The sequence below is a fragment of the Chelonia mydas genome, chromosome 6, assembly GCF_015237465.2.
Source record: "Chelonia mydas isolate rCheMyd1 chromosome 6, rCheMyd1.pri.v2, whole genome shotgun sequence".
Lineage (NCBI taxonomy): Eukaryota > Metazoa > Chordata > Testudines > Cheloniidae > Chelonia > Chelonia mydas.
The window spans coordinates 120,962,057-120,985,082 of NC_051246.2; the positions used below are offsets into that span (position 1 = coordinate 120,962,057).

At 44.8% G+C, this 23,026-nt stretch overlaps 1 protein-coding gene across 1 annotated transcript in view; it reads left to right on the forward strand.

The window, feature by feature from the left end:
• The first annotated feature begins 2,685 nt into the window (after positions 1–2,685).
• Positions 2,686–23,026, forward strand: part of LOC102947769 (coiled-coil domain-containing protein 175) — a 45,937-nt gene continuing 25,596 nt past the window's right edge. The window contains exons 1-9 of the mRNA XM_043549394.1: positions 2,686–2,690; positions 3,670–3,911; positions 10,564–10,649; positions 13,862–13,973; positions 14,161–14,296; positions 15,537–15,765; positions 16,698–16,820; positions 17,955–18,064; positions 21,899–21,980. Coding sequence (XP_043405329.1) covers positions 2,686–2,690; positions 3,670–3,911; positions 10,564–10,649; positions 13,862–13,973; positions 14,161–14,296; positions 15,537–15,765; positions 16,698–16,820; positions 17,955–18,064; positions 21,899–21,980 — 1,125 coding nt within the window. The remainder of the gene's footprint in view (positions 2,691–3,669; positions 3,912–10,563; positions 10,650–13,861; positions 13,974–14,160; positions 14,297–15,536; positions 15,766–16,697; positions 16,821–17,954; positions 18,065–21,898; positions 21,981–23,026) is intronic.

Sequence of the window (23,026 nt, forward strand, 5' to 3'; positions counted from 1 at the left end):
GGGTAAGGCAGCTGAGAGTGGCTGATGCTTCTTCATAAACCTCTTTGGAATGGCTAATTATTCCTGTATGTGCTGGGGTTTGCTCATTATTTCCCTGTTATCTGACTTTCTACTTCCTAGTCTTCAGCGTTTCTGTTTGAGCACGCTGTAAACGAAGCCTCACTTGGCATTTCTTCACGTATTGCTGCCAGGACTCTTCTAGCCAGACAGCTATAAGAACTAGAGGTTTAACACCTCTGGCTCGCAAACATGCCCATGAGGTGCCACATGTACAAATCAGCCACCTCTCGCTCAGCAGCACAATCTTGCCTAATCCCAACTGCTGTCAATCCGAGCTAGATCACAATCCTCTGCAGGGGAGAGTGTGTGAGGCCTGAGAGAAACTGCAGTTTACCAGCGTCACAGTTGTTCCCCTCTTGTTCCAGAGAAAGAGTTTTTTACTGCGGGCACCAGATGTGTGCAGCTCACTTCCTGCTGTACACCCACCTAAATCCACTTCTAGCCATTGTTCTGTTCCTTCCTCATCCACCTCAGGGACGAGTGGCAGCTTCACATATGTCCCTAATCAACGATCTGGGCAGCCTTCATGTTTGTGCAGAGGGAGTGAAGTAGGTTACTCCCTGCCTGGCCATGTCCGGCCTAGTTGCTATACCAACGCCAACCTCTATCTAGTCCTTTATCAACAGCATCCTTGTTACAGCCAACTGATTTGCCTCCCTTTCTCCTATTGATTTCTTTCTGCTCATTTTCCAGTCTGCTCTCTTTTTCCCATTATAGAACCAGAAATATTTGATGAACTGTCACTCATCCTCTGCAAAAATGCAAGCAAGATTTAAGTCGTAGCTTCTAAATATGCATCTGCAATAGTATGTGCATAGAAATGTGTTTACATGCACATGAAAATCTAGCACAGGGCATGTACCTTGTTGCCCTTCACCCATGGGTCTGGCAGAAATGCAGCATCTCAGATACCACAGGATAAAGAAGAAAAATAGGGGTGATACAATCAGATCTACAGAGATGCCAGGGACCAAATTCATCCCTGGTCTCATTCCACTGACAGAGTGTTTAGTCCTGGGTTATACGGAATGGCCCAAATTTAGAATTGGTTAACGTCATTAAAACAGGTGCAGTTCCCATGAGCCGGAGTCATTACTTGCTTCTGCATTAGTGTACATTGTCCATAGGGCCTAAGAGGGTTGGACAATAAAAATGTGATGTAACTCGCTCCAATGTGGCATTCAGGAAGAGTGCAACGTGAGTATAACTGACATGCTAAGCGGATGGAAGAGGGCTGCATAACGGGAAAAGCATTTAACAACATTGTACTACAAAATAGCCCCTCCACACTTCATGGCATATGCTCCCATTAGTTGCTTTTCCTGATGCAGTTTCGGACCCTGGGCGGGCAAGTCACACTCATTTCTCATACTCACTCAATACCAAACTGGTTCAATATTACAACTTACACCCCCTTATGACTGACTCTTTTCCAATTCATGTCATTGTTTAAGTCACAGAATCATTTGGTCTAGTGGGCCTAACTCCCCTTTATATTATGGCCCACTTGCACCACTCTGCCAGTGTTAAAGGTCTGTAAAGTGGGTACCCACTTTACAGACCTTTAACATTGCCAGAGTGGTGTAAAATGGCCTTAGTGTAACTGAGAATCAGGCCCTAAATATCTATAACTCTATAGATGTGAAAAGAAAAGGAGTACTTGTGGCACCTTAGAGACTAACCAATTTATTTGAGCATAAGCTTTCGTGAGCTACAGCTCACTTCATCGGTATGCATCCGATGAAGTGAGCTGTAGCTCACGAAAGCTTATGCTCAAATAAATTGGTTAGTCTCTAAGGTGCCACAAGTACTCCTTTTCTTTTTGCGAATACAGACTAACACGGCTGTTACTCTGAAATCTATAGATGTGGCTGTAAAGAATGGGACACCTTCTCTCTTAGGTAGTGGAGGCAACTTTAATGTCAGATTTCTTTACATTAAAAATCTACGCTTCCAAATTAGACATCAGCTGTTTCAGACCCAATTTAATTTTTGATTATTCCACAGATGCTAACTTGGAAGAAGCATGACATATGTAATTGATAATGATGTTACACAGAACAATAAAACACCACCCCAGGCATAAAATAAACATACTTACAGAACAGTTGCCAGTAGAGCAACAGCTTAATTTGTCTCTAGTCAGCAAACTTAGAACACTTAAGTAGGTAGACTGCGCTGAGAGGTAGAGCTGCAATACTCACAAAATGGCTGGAGCAAAGTGGTGTCACTTCCACCATCTCCCTGTCCGGTATTTGGCAGATGTAGCACTTCCAGGGCTGGAACATCTGCTCCTTCATTCCCTTTCTTCCCTACATCCTGCAGCGTTTAGAAGCTCATCCCGTGAGGCAACTGAGTTCAATGCACTAGTGAAAGTAAAAAAAACAAACAAACAGGTACTTCAAGGTTTCAAAAAGCAGAGACCCGTCCTGATCCCAGCCCTTAAGCATGGCCCCAGGGTCAGCTCTGTCCAGGGGCTCAATATTCACAGGGTGCAGCCTTTTACTCCCCTCCTGTCCTGGACCTTCAGCATGGCCTCCTCTGCTTCCTCTATGCAGTTGAGAAGTGCAGGGGGATGGGTTCACAGCCAGATTGGCAGACCACTGCAAGACTTTCTCAACTACTATGCGGTGAGTATCCTCCCTCTGCCGCCGCCCCCTCCCCCCGGAGTACCAGGCACCCCTCCACCCCACTGCCCTTCATTTTCAGCTTTTACTGATTGTCACCCTTTTTTAACATTTTTGAATAAACGCCAATAAATTCCAGGGAAATTAAACAAACCAACAAACAAACACACACACACCCCTCAGAAAAACAAAGGGCCTTAGCTACGTAATAATGTTGAAGTCTTTCTCCTTAACTTCTTATTGCCGTGCTTTTAAAGCTTGGGGTGGATGGAGTATGTCCTGATGCCCCCTTAACTGGCACTAAATGTAGTTTGGGTTTGTTATTAGTCTATTTTTCATCTCGTGGGCTAATTCAGATCTGTTATTAAACCCTCAAATAATTCACTAGCCCTATTTTAACCCACCTCTTAACTAATCTGTCATTATTCATTTATTTGTATGTCTCTAGCTATGATCACCACCACTGTTCCCTTTTTGATTTGTATTGCTAATTAAGAACATAATTCAAAGCCGGTTAAAACCTCTTCATCACTTGTACTTCTTGCAAATTACCCACTATTATTTTATCTTCCTCATACATCATTAAAAAGACAATGTGCATACAGAGGCACCTGACTGTTGGTTCTTAACACATGCATTACAATAATAAAGAACAGGGTTCGCACTAAGGTTGTAGGTAGAACCTTAATTCCAAATGTCATCGCTTTAGACTATTTTTTAAAAATTGCGATATTTAATGCTGTCGTTTCAAATTAATTTATATGTATTTTCAACCTTAACGAGTTTGGGCTGGGTCTGGGAATATACAATTAAGGATGAGGGAAATTAACCGTGGCTCAGACACAGGCAAATCTACAGGAGCTAAGAGCTTTGTCACTTCAGAAAGGAAATTGCCCTCCCACAATGCCAGCGCACTTGCCATAAAACAATGAGGGCTGGCAGCGCAGCCTGTCTAACCTGGCTGTCTGTCCGTCCGCCCCAGGCTGGCGGCATCGTCTGTTGGCCCTGGGGAGCCGCCCCCAAGGCCGCTGCCCGACGCCCGCCCTCGAGTCCCAGAGCCCGGCCTCCGCCAGGGGCCGCCCGAGGCCTCGCGGCGTTCGGTTCCCCTGGCAACCGAGGGGCCGGCTGCGGGCGCGATGGAGGCGCCCTGCCGGGGGGTCCCGACCCCGGACCCGGACCCGGCCCGGGCGGCGCTCGCGGCCCTAAGCCACCTGCACGGCGTGGGTGAGCGGGGCGGGGCGGGAGCCAGGGGGTCGCTTGAGGAGGCCCCAGTAGGGCGCTGCGGGGGCGAGCACCGGGCTGGGCGTGGGTCCTGGGTGGGGTCCCCGGGCTGGGCACGGCCCCTGGGCTGGCCTGGCCGTGGCTCTGTGGGGGAGGAGACACCGGCTGGGCACGGCTCCTGTAGGGGCGGGGCGGGAGGGGACACCGGGCTGGGCATGGCCCTGTGGGGGAGGGGACACCGGCTGGGCACGGCTCCTGGGGCGGGACGGGACGCCGGGCTGGGCGTGGATCCTGGGTGGGGTCCCGGGCTGGGCACGGCCCCTGGGCTGGCCGTGGCTCTGTGGGGGAGGGACACCCGCTGGGCACGGCTCCTGTAGGGGCAGGGCGGGAGGGGACACCGGGCTGGGCATGGCTCTGTGGGGGAGGGGACACCGGCTGGGCACGGCTCCTGGGGCGGGACGGGACGCTGGGCTGGGCGTGGATCCTGGGTGGGGTCCCGGGCTGGGCACGGCCCCTGGGCTGGCCGTGGCTCTGTGGGGGAGGGGACACCGGCTGAGCACGACTCCTGGGCCAAGGACCCTGGGCTGGGCATGGCTCTGTGGGGGAGGGACACCCGCTGGGCACGGCTCCTGTAGGGGCGGGGCGGGAGGGGACACCGGGCTGGGCATGGCTCTGTGGGGGAGGGGACACCGGCTGGGCACGGCTCCTGGGGCGGGAGGGGACACCGGGCTGGGCATGGCTCTGTGGGGAGGGGCACGGGCTGGTCATGGCCCCAGAGCAAAGGGTGATTACATAATACTCGCAAAAAGAAAAGGAGTACTTGTGGCACCTTAGAGACTAACCAATTTATTTGAGCATGAGCCCGAAAGCTCATGCTCAGATAAATTGGTTAGTCTCTAACGTGCCACAAGTACTCCTTTTCTTTTTGCGAATACAGACTAACATGGCTGTTACTCTGAAACCTGTCATAATACATAATACTCAGTTGCCATTTGCCCTATCTCTGGTCCTGAAGGTCAACGGGGTTAGTGACACTGGGGTGTAAATTGCCCCCCTCTCCAGCCCCACTGTGGGATCCAGACCAAGAGCAGCCCTGCTGCTGGGAAAGGGGTAGGGGAGTGGGATGGGGGTGAGTTGTCTTCCTGTCCAGCCCCACTGCCAGCTAGTTGGGGGTCCCAGAGGCAGAACAGGGGAACAGCTCTTCGAGCATATGTCTCTTGCCTCCTGTGGATCCAGAGGGGGTAATTTGCTGCGATAGGGGGGTGAAACAATGGCTCATCCCACTCTGGATCTGGGGTTCCCTTCCCCACCCAGATGGATTTTGGGGCAACTCCATGAGGATTCAACCCCCAATTGCCCCATTCCCATCCCACAAGTTTTTCCACAGGGTATTCTCTGGGCCAATGTTATTTACAGGACAACCTTTGTAGAGTTTTATTCATGTGTAAGTAGGAAAAGCTACCTTGGGAGGCATATACTTGGGATGCTTTATATGTATTTTACACTATGTATTTGTTCAGATATACCCACACTATGGCAGGCATATTGAGACCCCTGTCCTGCTATGAGGTTCCTGTGGGCAGACCCCTGTATCTATGCAGAGCTCATTGTGGTAACAGGGCTGGATTTTGAAAATCGGTATTATTCAAAGTATCAGTTACACATTATTTCAGATATGTTATAAAATATGACTAAAATATTATTTGTCTGTCATTGCTATGGGCTGTCTTGTTCCTACTTGACCCAGGAGGTGTCTGTCTATTAATGTGACTGCCATAGGCATGTAAATCAGAAAGCTGCTAATCCTTCAGCAACTAGCATTTTGTGGGGGTGGGTAATATGTGTAGACAATACATTTCTTTGGTTTGATTGTCACATACACAACCATCTGGTTTCTCTGTGGGACTCAGACTTTTTGGCAAGCATATATGACATGATCTGTTTAGGTCCCTAGATCCTCATCTTGTTCTACTGCTTCTTATTTTTGCAAACCATTCTTTTAAAATCTTCTTGAACAGGTAATGTTTCCACATGTGTAAAATCCGCTGTACCTACACATAGCACTAGCACATTGGGAAAACCATACATGGCAAAGAATCCTTCTTTGACCTCCATTTCTGCTGATACATTGGAGAAGTGAACACATTTCACACACTGGGCAAATATTGCATTCAGGTGCTAGACAGGTGGTGTGAGACAGATGCCTGTGGTCTCCTATGAGCTTCTGCAATGAGCACATGGCATGGCATCTGAAGGAAGAAGGTACTTTGACAAACACTCAAAATACAGAATCTTTCCTTTTGGGCCTTAAGAGTTTGGAAAGTCCTTGAACTGACTTGAATGTTAATTTTGTTCAGGCGATATCTGACAAGAAGCTGGTTGTGGTGCTCCCGAAAGGCCTGGAAAATAAATCTGCCATCTGAAAACACATTTATCACTATATCTGTCACAAGAAATAAAATGCACTCTCGGGACAACAGAAAGGGCTAGAAGATAGATACGACATTGGGAAACTTCAGCAATCAGGAGTTTGCTGCTAAAGCCTTAGTGAAAGGAGGTTTTGCAATAAATAAGAATGGAAGAAATTGATTCAGGAGGAAAGATTAACCACTATCTAGGGAGAGGCATTGTTTTAGAATAGTGTAAGCAATGAGGTATAGCCAAGAGTAATGGAATTAACTAGAACAAAGAAAAAAATAGATTAGATATTGGGGGCAGAAATTCCAAACTCAAGTTTTATTAGACTGTGGAATACCTTACAAGGGAAATTGTGGAAACCTTTTGTTGGATTCATTTTAAAAATCAATAGTACAGGAGGGCTAGACAGCTCTAGTGATTGGTAATGGGCTATGGAACATTTTTCCTTTAGGTTGCTAGTCAAATCTGACTCTGGTTGATAGTGATGGAAAGTTGTTACTGTCTGATACCTGTTTAGTGCCCAATGAAAAACATGAATTGCTAGTCTTGGACTAGTTCCTTGTGGTGAGATGTCTGTGTCATAACATATTTACCACTGATAGCCTCAGCTGAGAGCTCAAGGACTTAATGGGGATGGAGGCTGCATATCCTCGTTGTTATCCCTGAGTAGGTTTCTTTAGTTTAGATTTGAGGCAGGGCTTTCTGACAACCAGGTTGAGCCCATTGTGCTAGGCACCATACAAATATATAATAAATGTCAGTCCCTGCCCCAAGAGCTTACAGTCTAAAAGACAAGATGTAACAGAGGGATGAGACAAACAAGTGGGTCAGAGTGGCATGAGATGGCGTAACATATAAATATAATAGGATGTGAAAATGCTTAGCCAGTAGAAGTGATCACAGCTCTCTACTTGCCTGGCCATTATCATTTTGCAATTTACCATATGCGTTACAGAGGAGGTGAGTTTTGAGGAGGGACTTGAAGCAAGACAAGATGATAACTTTATGGATTTTGATTGGGAGCTTTTCTCATGTGTAAAGGGCGGCCTGGCAGAAAGAGCATGTCAGAAAAGGGGAGAATTGGGAGATCAAGGCTGGTGTTGTTGAGAGAGTGAAGGTGGGAGTCAACATTATGATAACAGAACAGTTACATGGAGAGGGGCTAAACTATCAAAGGTGGGGGCTTTGTAAGTAAGGATAAAAAGGTTGTGTTTGATGTACTGGAAACAGGGAGCCAATGGAGAGCCTTAAAAGGGATATGTGGCATAGTCAGTGCAGTGAGTCATGAAGATGATCTTTGCAGCAGCATTTTGAACGGATTTGAGGAGAATGAGGTAACAGGCATTGAGGTCAGAGTGTTGATAACAGTCGTTAAGGCACAGGATGGTTAGGTCTTGGACAAGAATTTTGGCAATGTGGGCAGATGGATCACTTGATTACCTGTTCTGTTCATTCCCTCTGAAGCACCTGGCATTGGCCACTGTTGGAAGACAGGATATTGGGCTAGATGGACCTTTGGTCTGACCCAGTATGACTGCTCTTATGAGAAGAAAAGTCGACTTTTGGAGATGTGGAGGAAAGAAGTGGCAAGTTTTAGACACAGCCTGTGTGTGAGGGTCAGAGGACAGGGCCACGTCAAAGAGGAAGCCAAGATTATGTTCTTGAGTAACAGGAAGGATGATTGTGATCGAGAAAGTAGAGGTCTTTGGTGGGGAGGGAGAATAGGTTATGTTAAGTTTCATTTGACAGCTGGATATCCGTAAGGAAATGTCAGAAAGACAGAATGAGATTTTGGGTTTAGATAGACTCAGGGTCCAGAGGGGAGAGAAATTTTTGTGAATTATTAACATAAAGATGGTAATTGAGCTGCGATTATGGATGAGATTCACTCAGAGATAAGGTATAGGAGGAGCAAAGAAGGGGGCTGAGGATGGAGATCTGCATATATTGCCTTGTCATCAGCAGAATTTTCCTGTGAATAAAGAGTACTTTTCTGCATTTTGCAGGTTCCCTTTCTTAAGCCTGTGTTTGGCTGGGATTTACTTCCTTTAAAAAAAACTACATACCACCTTGTAAGTGGGCACTATCCCATTTAACAAATGGTCCTGAATGTAAGTATGCCAGAAAACTGGCAGATGCATTGAGTCAGATAATAAATGGCTGAATTTTTTTTATTTTATTTTTTTGCCCAAGGATTTGGAAGCAGCAGTTCATAAAGAGCTTTCCCGTATAAAGTTAGAGATCTATCATTCAGGGCTTGGCATTCATAGTCAGCTGCCTATAGGCCTGCCCAATGGGCCTCCTAGCTCAGCCTTTTTGTCTGCAAAATTGGGTGGGCAAGAGGAATGCAAGAGGAGAGGCCACCACCATGGAAAGCAGAGAGAGAGGGTGGGGAAACAAGGAAAGACATACTGAGGGAAGGGAAGGACAGCAGCACAGAATAGGAAGGATACATTATAATGGCCTGTAAAGGGGACAGTTTTAGCTTTTGAAGTAAAAATGAGGGAGAAAGAGAAGACCAAAGAAATAAAAGAAATCAAGAGGGAATCTGGGAGAGAGGACAGAATTAAAGCAATGGAAAAAGGTAAAGAGAAATCAAGAAAAGACTTGACAAGCAGCAGTGTAATTAGTGACATTGATTTTTATTTTTGCACAGTATGCCCTACATATATCATGTTTCTGGGGAAAGTAGCTCACAGATCTGTTGATCTGCAAGTGGTAAAGAGATTGCGATGACAGAATGTTGTTGTTGAAATAACTTGTCTCTAATTGCTGCTTACTGCTGGGCCTATAGCGCAGGGCCAAATTTTGCTGTGATTTACCTCCATGCAAGCCAACTATATCTGATAGACCTCCCTTCTGATCTCACTTACGCTGGTTGAATCATGAGCAACTTAATTCAAGTCAAAGGAGTTACACCGGCATAAAAGTGGTAGATCGTTAGAATCGGACCTAGAGACAACAGTGGGGTACATAGGGCGTAAGTTAGAACTTGGCATGAAGGCCACTAACTTGACGTAAAATTCTAATGAAGACAAGGTAGTTTGTAGTTTTCACCCAAGTTAGCAGGTCAAATAAAGAATATGGGAGAGCCTAGGGTTTTACTTTGAGTTAAATATTAAGAGTTAAGAATACACCTTTTTTCCCAGTGAAGACAGCCTCCATTTTGTGGTCACAAGTTCATGACAGCCCCAGCTCAGAACTAGTACCCCTGTTTTATGGCACCTCAGTAGACCAAAGTCCTTCCAGTTTTTCCTTAAGGATTGGGGCCCTCTGTGGACCAGAGGTCTTGACCATTTGCTGGATCAGAAAGAAGGCTATGGATCAGGTTACTACCAGACTATTTAACCAAAAATCTTTCTTTGCCTGTTGGTCCCTGGAGAATCCAGTTTGAACTAGATTATGTGAACCTCTCCGGGGGGTAGCTTCAAAAGGCATCCCGAGTACCTCTTAGGACAGGGGTTCTCAACATTTTTTTTTCTGAGGCCCCCCTACCATGCTATAAAAACCTGCATGGCCCTCCTGTGCCATGACAACTGTTTTTCTGCATCGAAAAGGTCATTGTTAAGAGGTAGCAAGCAGAGCAATTGTCCAGGACCCCACGCCACAGGGGCACCATGAAGCTAAGTTGCTCAGGCTTCAGCTTCAGCCCTGGGTGATGGGGCTTTCTACCATGAGCCCTAGTGAGTCTAATGTTGGCCATGCTTAGCAAACCCCTTGAAACCTGCCCATGGCCCGCCAGGGGCCCCCAGACCCCTGGTTGAGAACCATTGTCCTAGGAAACCAGATTCATATGTATTGTCCCAAACAGTTCTTTGAAGATCATAATTCTTCCCAAATATTGCATTAATCGTGTCTTCTTCTTAAAAAAGTTCCGTACAGTCTCACAATAATACATAAACCTTTGCATTTTAATACAATGAACTCCTAAACTACTTAAGCCTAATACAGTAGGGTTTAACTTAGTTCAGTAAGGTTTATCCAGTATTTTGTCATGTCTGTCATGCTATGTTCCCCTAGAACTTTATACTTAATTTCTTATGTCTTTAATTTGAGGAATGTAAAAGGTGCTGCCCTAGTTTAGAACCATGAAAGTAATCAATTTAGCAAATAGTTTTGGAATAAAGCCTTCTCTTTCAGAATAACACTTATAAAATAATGTAGCGGTATGAATATATAATTTTAAGGTTAAGGGAAAAAATTTGAAGCTTTTAATTTTACAATGTTTTTAATTTAGAAATACAACTGAAAAATGAAGCGTATGCATTCAGTGAGGAAGCTGTGCAGCACCTTGAAGATGCTGTTGAAGCTATTAAGAAACTGGTAACATAAAACGTGAAAGTATAAAGTATTTAGAGTCACTTGTACATGAGAAAGATTTACAGTGTGAAATGTGTGAAATTTATATTTTACTGTTGTATCGTAAGCAACTTTCTGCTCTGAAGGTCAGATACTCCCATCAGAGAAGGGAAGACAACTCCAGCTGAAGAAGTCAGTGGAAGCTGTGCATGCACTTTGCAATGTGCACAATTTGGCCCTAATAATATAACCCAACTAATCCAACCCTACCAAGACAAATCACACAGCCAGGGAAAATGTGGGATTCTGTTACTTTGGAGCAGGGGCAGATGTAAGCTCCCAATTCAATGGGTGTACTAGACAACATCCAGCCCTGCTCCTGCTCCCTCTGCTCCACATCCAGCCCTGCTCCCCTTCTCATCTCCCCACAGGATGTAAGGAAGTTGCCATTGCAGACTGGAGTGGGCAGGAGCCTACTAATGAGGTACCCCTGCCCCAGCGGCAATGGCACAGGCTCCCCCGCTTTCCCCACACCACAGCTCCCTGCCAGGCTGGACAAGGAGAACAGTCTGACTTGCCCCTTCTGCCCCCACACCTAAATCCTTAGTGCTCTCTGCTTATTCAAGGCTTCCTGTTGGTCCATGGCACTGAGAGGAGCTGTAGTGGGTTCTGACAGGAGGGACAGGAAGGCAGAGTTGGACCTGGATGCTGGCCATGCTCCCCACAAGCAGGAGTGCTCCCTGTCCACCCTTTATACCTTCCTGCTGTCTCGAGGCTTCCCGCCACTGCTTGGCACTGAGAGGAGCTGCTGCAGGTTCTGGCAGGAGAAGGGATCTGGGTGCCAGTTGGGAGACATGAGATGCAGTCATGGAAGTGCACACGTGGGCTCGATGTCTGTGGGTGCAGTTGCACCCATGGACCCTGACTAGAGCTGCCAGTGCTTTGGAGAACTTCCCTAGGACTAGGACCAGTCCACACTTTGCATAAGTGTATGCACTTGCACTGAAGTCAAGAGAGGAAGGATGCTCTTGTGGTCAATGCAATGGACTGGGACTCCAGATCTGGGTTCCCAGCGCTCTCTCAGATTTCCTGTTTTGGTTTAGAGCAAGTGATTTAGGCCCCAGTCTTGCAACGAGCTTGTGTAGGTGGAACCTCACTGAAATTAATGGGGCTCCACATGAGTGCCAAGTCTGCTTGTGAGGGGCTCTTTGGAGGATAAGAGCCTTATTCTTTCACTTAATCCCATCTGTATGAATGAGAAGAATACTTCTGTGTCTCATAGGGATATTGTGAGGATACATCCATTATTGATTGTGAGTTGCCCAGATACTACAGTGATGAGCACTACAGAGAAGCCTGTATTAAAAAATAAAGCAAATAAGTAATTTTGACCTAGGTGTTTTTCCCTCTGACCCCAATGCACTCTTTCCTGGAGCAATTCTTAGTGTCCTTCACTACAGAGAGATGAGAACTCCCATGTGCATGGTTAGGGTGTCATCAGTGATATTTCTTAACTGGGAATGGCTGTTCATAGAGATTGGCATCTGTCATAAGGACATGGTAGACATTTAAAGCCAAAGTGGTTTCAAATAAAATGTGTTTTAAAAAATCTCTTTAATTTATCTGCTGGTAAATGTAAATCTCTTATAAAACTCTCCTTTCCCACTTCACTACTACTCTAACTCACCTATTTCAACCCTCCTCTTCAGTAATTAATCATTAAAGCTGCAATTCTGTCATGGAGGTTGCAGAAGTCATGGATTCCGTGACTTTCCATGACCTCCATGACTTTTGCGGCTGCTGTGGCTGACCTCAGGGCCAGCTGTTCGGGCGCCCTGCAGCCAGCCGCTCTGGCTGCTGCTGGAGCAGCCCTGAGGCCAGCCCCACTGGCCGCTGCTTGGAAGGCCTCAGGCAACAGCCCCAGGGAGTACCTGAGCAGCAGTCCTGGGGGCAGCCCTGGGGAGCGCCCAGACACCAGGACCTTGGAGTAGCCAGTGGCTGAGGGCAGTCAGCCCCTTCGGCCAGTGCAGGAGCTAGCCATTGGTCCCTGGGACCCCCCCAGATCAACAGTGTTCTGGGGCTCCCCAGGGCAGCAGCACCCCATGGCCCCAGGAGCTGCCAAGTTTTAGTCAGGGGTATTTATATTGTAAAAGTCATGGACAGGTCATGGGCCATGAATTTTTGTTTATTGCCCGTGATCTGTCCATGACTTTTACTAAAAATACCCGTGACTAAATCTTAGCCTTATTCATATTATTAATCAGCTTACTCATGAGTTATTTTTATGTCACTAGCTCAGTTCAGTAAAAGTGTTTTCTTTTTCACTTTTACTGCTAATTGAGGCTATAATTCCTCTCCAGTGAAAGCTTCATATTTTCATTGTGTTTCTTGTATATTATTGCCAGGTCTTCAGTCTTTCTACACTTAAGGAGAGCAATGTGTACTGGGTGTAAGTGTAGGCATGTAGAATTGAGTATTTGAGGAATGGGCTTGGGCTACCTCTTTTCTTTCCATCTTGCTTAGGCTGGTGAAGATAGCCATTAGCAAAACTGAAGGGAAGGCACAAAAAGGCAGGTCAGGCATTAGGCAACCACCTAATTGTCTTGTAGACAATCGTCTAGGTCACCACTTATTTATGGATCAGCCACTCTTCCCCACCCACCTCCAGCTGGAAGCTGTATCAGCACAGCATTGATCCAACCCTCTCCCCCCCCCATACAGTTTCAGGGGGGTCTGCCCCTTTAAGAGCTCCTCTCAGCAGTGACTCCAGCCTAGCTTTGATGGGTGCCTATTTAAGGGTGCCTCCAACACACACACCCTAGTGGTTCATAGCCAGGAGCTGACCTGCCAGTGTGCCAGCCCAGGATTTGAGGGTTTTTTTCTGACATTTAAATAATGCCCCCCCCCAAAACAGAAGCTGAGAGCCAGGATCTGCCCCAACAATGTTGTTCTTCCGCAGCTGCTCCCCCAACACAGCTTTTAGAGTGGGGAGAGGGTCTGTCCCTTTAAGGACTGTCCCACATGAGAAGCCTGGAGTGCCACACCAACATGGCTCTGGCCAGCCCTCCATGGGACAAGGTTTTTTGGAGGGTGGGAGTGCCTAGGCTAGGGTAGCCATGTATAAAGGGGGAGAATTAAAAGTTTAGAAGCCCCAAAGCACTTTTTCACATATTGTTCTGTTAAGTGATTGAGGTTGAATCTAACCTTTACGTGATCATCTATTTGTTAATTGTCAGGAAAAATTAAGAAGACATACCCTTGAACTTCTAGAAGAGGAGACTATAAAAAATAGTAATCTCCGTTTAAAACTCCAGAATCTTCCAGAAACGGTTACCAAGGAGTTGGAAGGTAGTGTCAAGTTAACCGACTCTGAGAATATAAGTGGGGAGACAAAATATAAATAAAGTAAGAGAATCGCAGCTGGGGACCTATAGATGACAGTTCCTACAATAATGCATTAAAGATTACAGAAAATAATTGTTGTTATACAGGTTTGTTTGGTTTTTTGCAACAACTGCACATGTTATATTTCTAGCTCTTGTTGCTGCGGCCCGTGAATCCAGTACTGCTAAGATAAATCAATTACAGACTGCACTGAAAAACATCACGTGTGAAATCGAATCACTGAATCAGGAACAAATCCTTTGTGAAACACAGAATGCTGCTATGTGGTATGTATGTATTAGCTTCAAGGTTCAGTAAATCATATTGATAGAGTATTAAGGAGAAATGAAATGGAATCGGAGCCTGGTGAACAGTGCTTGTCCCTCGCTTCTGCAGCGAGCTGCAAATCTTCTAGGCAGCTCTTTGCTGCAGTAGCAGCCCTGCTTTTGAAGATCTTGTTTATTGAGCTGCTGTCACTGCCTGAGCCTGATGCCATCTGCCCCTTGCTGTAATGATAGATTGGCTTATGGGAAAGTGACTGCAGATCTGGCTATGATGACAGCGGCAGAGGGAGAGCCTTCTGCCTGCAACAGTGAATATCAGAGGACAGTCAGAAATAAGGATAGTTTTAAATTTGCAGCCCCAGATCGCCACCTGTGGGAGAGAGCTCTTGAGTTAGGTGTTTATGCTGAGATAGTCCCCTAATGCTTTGGGGGGCAATACCATGCATAGTTGTGTCAGCATAATCTCCTAGTATAGATGCAACATACAATGACAGAAGGAGGAGTTCTGCCAGTATGGGAACACCACTTCTGCAGACAACATTAGTGATGCCAACAGACCCCCTTGTCTGTCAGCACAACTGTGTCTACACTGGGGATTTTGTCAGCATAGCTATCTTGGCTAGGAGGTGTGAAGTTTCCACATCCCTGAGTGACATAACTATATTGGTATAAACTTTAATTGTAGACCAGGCCAAAATCTCTGCAAACACCCCCTCATGGAGATTCCTCTTCCACATTGTCCCATTGAGATGTAGGGGCATTTGCTTTGTCCATGCCAGATTTTATGTTCCTGTCACTTTCTGCCAAGGAGCTAGAGTTGTTCAAAAAGAGATCATAGCGTAGTTTCTTACTGCAGGAAAGCTGATATTCTTTTCATTCCTTCTGTTTTGGAAAACAGTTCATCTATTTTTTATTAAACTTTCAGAAAATATTCACACCTGAAGAAGTAAAACTTTGAGAATGTTATAAGCAACTGAAAATTAACCTTTAAAATGGACAGGCTTAGATAGTCTTAATGACAGGCAATTCTATATGCACTACTGTACCTATATTTTATATCTATATGGTGCTATACTTGTCAGAGTCATGAATGTAAGCTTTACTGTATTGAAAGGTAGAAAATAAAGGTTCAGGTCTAGAGCTACACTGCAGTGTTTTTACTGACTTCCGCAGGCTTTGGACCAGGACTTTAATCCTTATGGCAGGTATGCAGTATAATCTGTCTCTGATTTATTTTTGCCAGTAAGGAGCAAGAGTGGCTGTGGGTCCAGCATGAAGAAGCTGTAGCCTTACTGAACCAGCAGATGGCACAAAAAGCTAACACAAATATACTTTTAAATGAGTTTTGCAACAAAAAAAGGGATGCAGAACAAGAAATAATCAACCTAACGAATGCTGTGCAAGAAGTGAAAGATGTTCTAGCTAAAGAAATAAAAATATTTAATGATGAAAAAGAAATGTGGGCTAGAAAGGTAAATATCATGCACTGTACTCCAGACTCATAAACGTATACAGGTTAATATAGCTGCAAAACTGAAATGGTTTTAGGAATTATACTGAAATGTTGATGTTTGTTCAGTGCCCAGCACAATGGGGTCCTGGTCCATGAGTAGGGCTCCCTAGTACTATGATCATACAAATAATAAATCATAATAATATTTATGCTAAAGATTTTACACAGTTTCCTCTCATGGAGTCAAATTATGTCTTCATACCAGTACAACAGAAAAGTGACTTCTAACAAACTCTTTATATTGGAGAGGGTGTGCAAAACACACACACGTGATAGAATTTAAGAGAATATAAGAGCTTTTATATACATATATATGTATATATATACACACAATTTCTTATATTCTCTTAAATTGCCTATTGAATTCTGACTCATGTTTAATTACTTTAATATGAGGAGAGAGAAAGGAGAAAAATATCTTTATTTTATAGCTTTTATATTTTGTCTTTCTTGATTTCTGTTTTGAAAAATGCCATAAAATACCTCTTAAAGGATGTTATAGTCTTTTAGTTTGACAAAAATATTTTTCTGTAGAACAAATTATAGGCCCAGTACTGCCAGAACCTAATCATGTGCCTAATTTTATGCACTGTGAGTAGTCCTATGTAAGTTAGTGGGACTGTTTATAGCATATAAAACTAAGCATGTGCGTAAGTCTTTGCTGGGTCAGAGCCTAAATTAATACTGTATTTTAATGAATTATTAATAGGATTTTCCTGTAGGGTTTGTACACACAAATTATAGACAGTGCCCCTGTAGAAAGTTCTTTTCTTCTAGTATAATTTTTATTGAAAGGCTCCAGAGACTGCCCTATTTACAAATATAGAGACTTTCTTCTTTAGTTAAGAAATACATAGTAGCTTGTAAAACTGGTTATATTTTTAAATGTAGAACGCAGAGATGAAAACAAAACTTGATCTTCAGAAGGCAAAAACTTCAGGAAAAGAGGATGAATTTGAAAAATTGTCCAAAAAGCTATCAGCTGTGCAGTCTGAGATAGCTCAAAATACAGCGGTAAGGAGAAAATAGCTTCTTGCAATAGAGTTCTTATTTCAATGCAAATTTTTACTGTAAAGGGCATCAACTTTGAATTTAGTAGCTAGACAAATTGGAGGGAGTTGAGAGAAGAGGGCTGGAGGGACCAGTTTCTATGAAGAAAGAATGAAAGAGCTAAGGACTTATCTACATGAGGAAATTAACCGGCATTATTAACCAGTAATTATTCCATAATAAAGTCACTTTTGTTCTGAAATAGAGTGCCCGCATGGGGGAATTATACCAGTATTGCTATAGCACAGTGGTTCCCAAACTTGTTCTGCCGCGTGAGCAGGAAAAGCCCCTGGCAGGCCAGGCCGGTTTGTTTACCTGCCACATCCGCAGGTTTGGCCGATTGCTGCTCCAGGCCAAGGGTTCGCTGCTCCAGGCCAGTGCCAGCGCCGATTCCAGCAGCTCCCATTGGCCTGGAGCAGCGAATCGCAGCCACTGTAGTGCAGACATGGCCTTAGCTACCATTGCCTGGGGAGGTGATGTTTCTACAGTGACGGAAAAATTCCTTCTGTTGCTGTAGGCTGCGAGCACACTATGGAGTTGTGCTGGCACAGCTATGTTGCTACAGGACCCTGTAGGGTAGACATGGTGAAATAACACATGAGCATCACAGAGTGATTGTATTAGCAGCTGATGGGTCGGCTCATACTTCCTGATGGGTCAGCCAACTTGAGTTAAAAGCACTACTGCACTTGTTAAGGTTTTTGTGTGTGGACAGGTGTTGAGTTAGGGGCTAAACTCAAATTATAATTCAAGTTAACTCTGCAGTGAAGACAAGTTAGAGGATAGAGTTTGTAGCTCAAAGATCTTTAAATCTCTTTTGGTTACCACTGTGACTCGGTTTATTAACACTGTTAGTGATAAAATAGAGTAAATATAGAAAAGCACTGGCTTGACTAGTACCTTAAATATCTTTTTTTTTGTATATTGGCTAATAGTTTTGTTTGTGACATTTCAGAATAAATATTAAAAAGTTACACAGAAATCATATGCAAAAATTACATGGTCTTTAAAAAAGAAAAAAAGTAGCAGTAAATGAATAATGTGAATACTATTTATGGAAATATTGTGTATCAGTACTAACTAAATTAATTTTAATAGACTATTTTTAATGAGAAAGTTCAGATAGCACAACTGAAAGAAAGAACCGAACAACTAATAATGGAATTAGAACTTAAAATAACGGGAAAGCTGGAACTCTCCAAAAGGAAGTAAGTGATTTGATTGTACTCTTTGCTATACTTGTATCGGCATTTAATATTTCTGTAATCTTTAAGGAGTTAACAACAGTATTTGTTTGTAACCAGCCAGATTTAATAAATTATTTGAATAATTAAATATATGGAATATACATGGGGCCGGACGAGTTGCATCCGAGAGTGCTGAAGGAATTGGCAGCTGTGATTGCAGAGCCCTTGGCCATGATCTTTGAAAACTCGTGGCGAACGGGGGAAGTCCCGGATGACTGGAAAAAGGCTAATGTAGTGCCAATCTTTAAAAAAGGGAAGGAGGAGGATCCTGGGAACTACAGGCCAGTCAGCCTCACCTCAGTCCCTGGAAAAATCATGGAGCAGGTCCTCAAAGAATCAATCCTGAAGCACTTACATGAGAGGAAAGTGATCAGGAACAGTCAGCATGGATTCACCAAGGGAAGGTCATGCCTGACTAATCTAATCGCCTTTTATGATGAGATTACTGGTTCTGTGGATGAAGGGAAAGCAGTGGATGTATTGTTTCTTGACTTTAGCAAAGCTTTTGACACGGTCTCCCACAGTATTCTTGTCAGCAAGTTAAGGAAGTATGGGCTGGATGAATGCACTATAAGGTGGGTAGAAAGCTGGCTAGATTGTCGGGCTCAACGGGTAGTGATCAATGGCTCCATGTCTAGTTGGCAGCCGGTGTCAAGTGGAGTGCCCCAGGGGTCGGTCCTGGGGCCGGTTTTGTTCAATATCTTCATAAATGATCTGGAGGATGATGTGGATTGCACTCTCAGCAAATTTGCGGATGATACTAAACTGGGAGGAGTGGTAGATACGCTGGAGGGGAGGGATAGGATACAGAAGGACCTAGACAAATTGGAGGATTGGGCCAAAAGAAATCTGATGAGGTTCAATAAGGATAAGTGCAGGGTCCTGCACTTAGGATGGAAGAATCCAATGCACCGCTACAGACTAGGGACCGAATGGCTAGGCAGCAGTTCTGCGGAAAAGGACCTAGGGGTGACAGTGGACGAGAAGCTGGATATGAGTCAGCAGTGTGCCCTTGTTGCCAAGAAGGCCAATGGCATTTTGGGATGTATAAGTAGGGGCATAGCGAGCAGATCGAGGGACGTGATCGTTCCCCTCTATTCGACACTGGTGAGGCCTCATCTGGAGTACTGTGTCCAGTTTTGGGCCCCACACTACAAGAAGGATGTGGATAAATTGGAGAGAGTCCAGCGAAGGGCAACAAAAATGATTAGGGGTCTAGAGCACATGACTTATGAGGAGAGGCTGAGGGAGCTGGGATTGTTTAGTCTGCAGAAGAGAAGAATGAGGGGGGATTTGATAGCTGCTTTCAACTACCTGAAAGGGGGTTCCAAAGAGGATGGCTCTAGACTGTTCTCAATGGTAGCAGATGACAGAACGAGGAGTAATGGTCTCAAGTTGCAATGGGGGAGGTTTAGATTGGATATTAGGAAAAACTTTTTCACTAAGAGGGTGGTGAAACACTGGAATGCGTTACCTAGGGAGGTGGTAGAATCTCCTTCCTTAGAGGTTTTTAAGGTCAGGCTTGACAAAGCCCTGGCTGGGATGATTTAACTGGGAATTGGTCCTGCTTCGAGCAGGGGGTTGGACTAGATGACCTTCTGGGGTCCCTTCCAACCCTGATATTCTATGATTCTATGGAATGGTAAGTAACTTCAGGTCAGCTATTGTATTTATAAATGTAGCTTTGGTATCTAATCTGTGCACTGGTTGCACAATCCAGTGCTATTCCTGGGAATCAAACTACCCCTCTTTCTAAAATATTGCAGGTCACCGTCAGTCTTTCTGTTTGTGTGATTGTTTATAAAGACAGAATGGCTGACTTCATTCAAAATAGCAATATTTTAGGGGCCAATCGAGTGTTCACTGAAGTCAGTGGGATTGTTTCCATTTACTTCAGTGGGCGCACACACACGAAAAGTAACTCAAATGATATATTGGTGAATTTGAGGTAGTTGCCATGGAATAAATATTCACATACAGTGTACATAGGGCTAGAATTGTGCCCAGCTGTGTGTGTGGGCTGGGGAGGGTACACGTCACCACCAATGCACTTTGTTGCCCTCCTGCACAGTTACAATCCCTGTGCTCTGTAGGGCAGGGACACTCCCTCCATGTACTCCCAAAGGTGAAAGACACCCCAAAGGGGCAGGGAGGAAGCTGAGCCATGGATTACTTTAAATGGTACTACTGAGCTCATCATTTGGCTCCCAGATTACCCCGACTGAAGGGCGATAGTGAAATGTAAACATTCTCAGTTATTTCTCTGAGCTTTTTAACAATTTTGAAATTAAGTGGTTTTTTAGTTAATGGAAAAATACAACATGGAAATTTTCTTCGCAAATCAGACTTCCAGTTGAAATCCAAGATCTTGCCTCCACCAATGGCCAATACCTGATGCTTTGGAGGAAGGCAAGAGAACCTAACCGTAGGGAAAATATTAATCCTGGGAGCTTATTGCCTTGAATCCTGAATTTTGACTACCCTTTTCCTAGCTGGCATGACTACGCGCATCTTTTCAAAATCCAGCTGCAGTCCAGTACCCGAACATGGCCCTGACCTGTCAACATTTATGTACATGCTTCATTTTACTACCATGAGTGTTGACTTCAGTGGGACTATTCATGCTTATAAATTGAAGCACATGTATACATGTTCACAGGCTCAGGGCCTTTGTGACATGCTGCAGTGAATTTCACTGGCTGGTATGACAAAAGCATTCCCTTTGTATGATTGTTATATTTTATAGTCCCCAAACTGTGTGAGGTGCCTTTTTTGCTCTACATTTTCTTGCCATTATCTCTAGCTCCACCTCATATTATATAATGGGCAAGGGCCTTAGTCAGTTAAGTTAAACTGAAGACCTGCCGTAGTATGTTCCTTCTTTCCCTGTATTCGGCACAAATCCCAAAGCCCACGCCACATGAGGTTCTCAGGTTTCCACATTTCTTTGTTATGAAGCCACCAGTTTTTCTCCTCTTCCTTTCTTAAATTCTTCCCTCCTTTGTCAGATTTCTTTCTTCTCACATTTTTCCTCTAGCTAGGAGGATGGGCCAGCTGGCTCCTTGCTTGACCGTGGTCAATCCTACATGAGGAGCAAGGAAAGTGAATAGCTGTCATGCTTCTCCTGCACTCTCTAAGACACACAAGCACACAATGTCCATCAGAAGCAAGATGTATGAATTTGTTTTCAATTTGTATTCCATCCACGAGGCTGGTATCACTGGGTAGGTCTACACTGCAGTCAAAGGTGTGATTGCAGCTTGGGTAGGCCTCCTAGCTCTAATTTTGTGGCTAATTGCAGTTTGGGTAGGCCTCCTTAGAACTAAATTGGTTAAAATTAGCAGTGAAGATGCAGCTGCACAGGCTTCAGTGCAAGCTAGCAACATGAATAGATACCCAGGGTCTCACGGCAGTCTAGTATAGCTCACACTGAAGTCTGTGCTGCCACATTTTCACTGCTATTTTTAGCAAGCTAACTAGATCACAGCTAGTGCAGGTATGTCTACACATGCCGCTATCAGATCTCCGGTTGCAGAGTAGACATACCCACTGTCGCTGGCTGGCTTTATCAGCTTCATAAGTTGTATATTAATCAGGTGTGTACCTGGGAAGCGCCCATTGCTGAGTAAAAAATCTCTGTATTTGATAAAAGTTCAAGGTGTATTCAAAAAAATAGTATGTTGTGTTTACACTAAAGGTATGAGAATAAGACCACGTAATATTTAATGGGCTATTGGTCATAGTGCTTTGTTCATGTTCACTCCTTAATATGTCTGCATTGGCTTTGCTTCATAGATATAGCCTCGATTCTGACCTCCTCCTTTTGCAATCAAAAATTGCCCAAGAAAGAGAGAATCTAAATATTGATATAGCAAAGGTAAGAAGTAGAAGATATTTTTTTACTACTTCATTGGTTTTTAAAATATATGAATATATATGAAATATATGAGATCTTGGACCAGAGTTTATGAAAATGCCTGAAAAACTACACCAACAGCCAGCGTTTCTCAAATGCAGCCACCAGTGGTTTTTCTTGCGGCCACGGCCTCCTGGGCTGTGATTGGGGGAGGGGGAGGGCAAAGCAGTCCCCCACCCTTGCCCCCCGTTGCTCCTGGATTAAATGCCTTGGTGTTGTCTGCTGGGGCTGCAAGCAGGGGTTGGGCCCTGCCCCCCTCTGGAGACTGCTGGGGCACAATGCGGGAGGAGCAGGCAACTGGTGAGTTCCCCCACCTTCCCAAGGGTGGTGGGGCTCAGGCTTTGGGTTTCACCCCTGGGGTGGCGTGGTGGCAGGCTCCGGCCACAGGGCTTCGGGCTCCAGCTCTGGACACACAGTTTCAGATTCCATCCCCAGCCACAGGGCTTTGGGCTCTGGCTTCGGGCTCTGGCCTCCCACTGTCTCCCATGGACACCCCCAACTCGGTCACCCCTGGCCCCTGCTTCTTACCCCAACCCCCCATCTAGGGCTTAATTTGTTCACAGGCTTGCCGGGACTGAGTAAGCCTTCTGTGAAAAGTGGTATGTGTATGTTTGTTAATATCACTTTTTATAACAGACTTACTAGCTAGCAATAAATAGATTACAATGATTTGGACATGTGTATGTGCATATTTATTTGTTTTTCCTAAAGCTAATTAAGTATTTTAGGAAAAAGTATGACAGCAGCCACCAGCAAGAGTTGATGGCTGCACTCTGAGGCCACCAAAAAATTTGTCCTGAGAACCCCTCTAAACAGCCAACAGGAATCATGAATAAGGCTCAGTGTTTGTCACGGAAATCATAGATTCCATGACCTCGGTGACTTCTGCAGCGGTTAGTGTGCCTGGCTCGGGGGGCCGCCTGAGCAGCTCAGGCAGCCCCTGGGCCAGTTGCACCGGCTGCTGCTGGGACAGTCTCACCCATCCCGCCCCCCAGCAGCAGGCATTT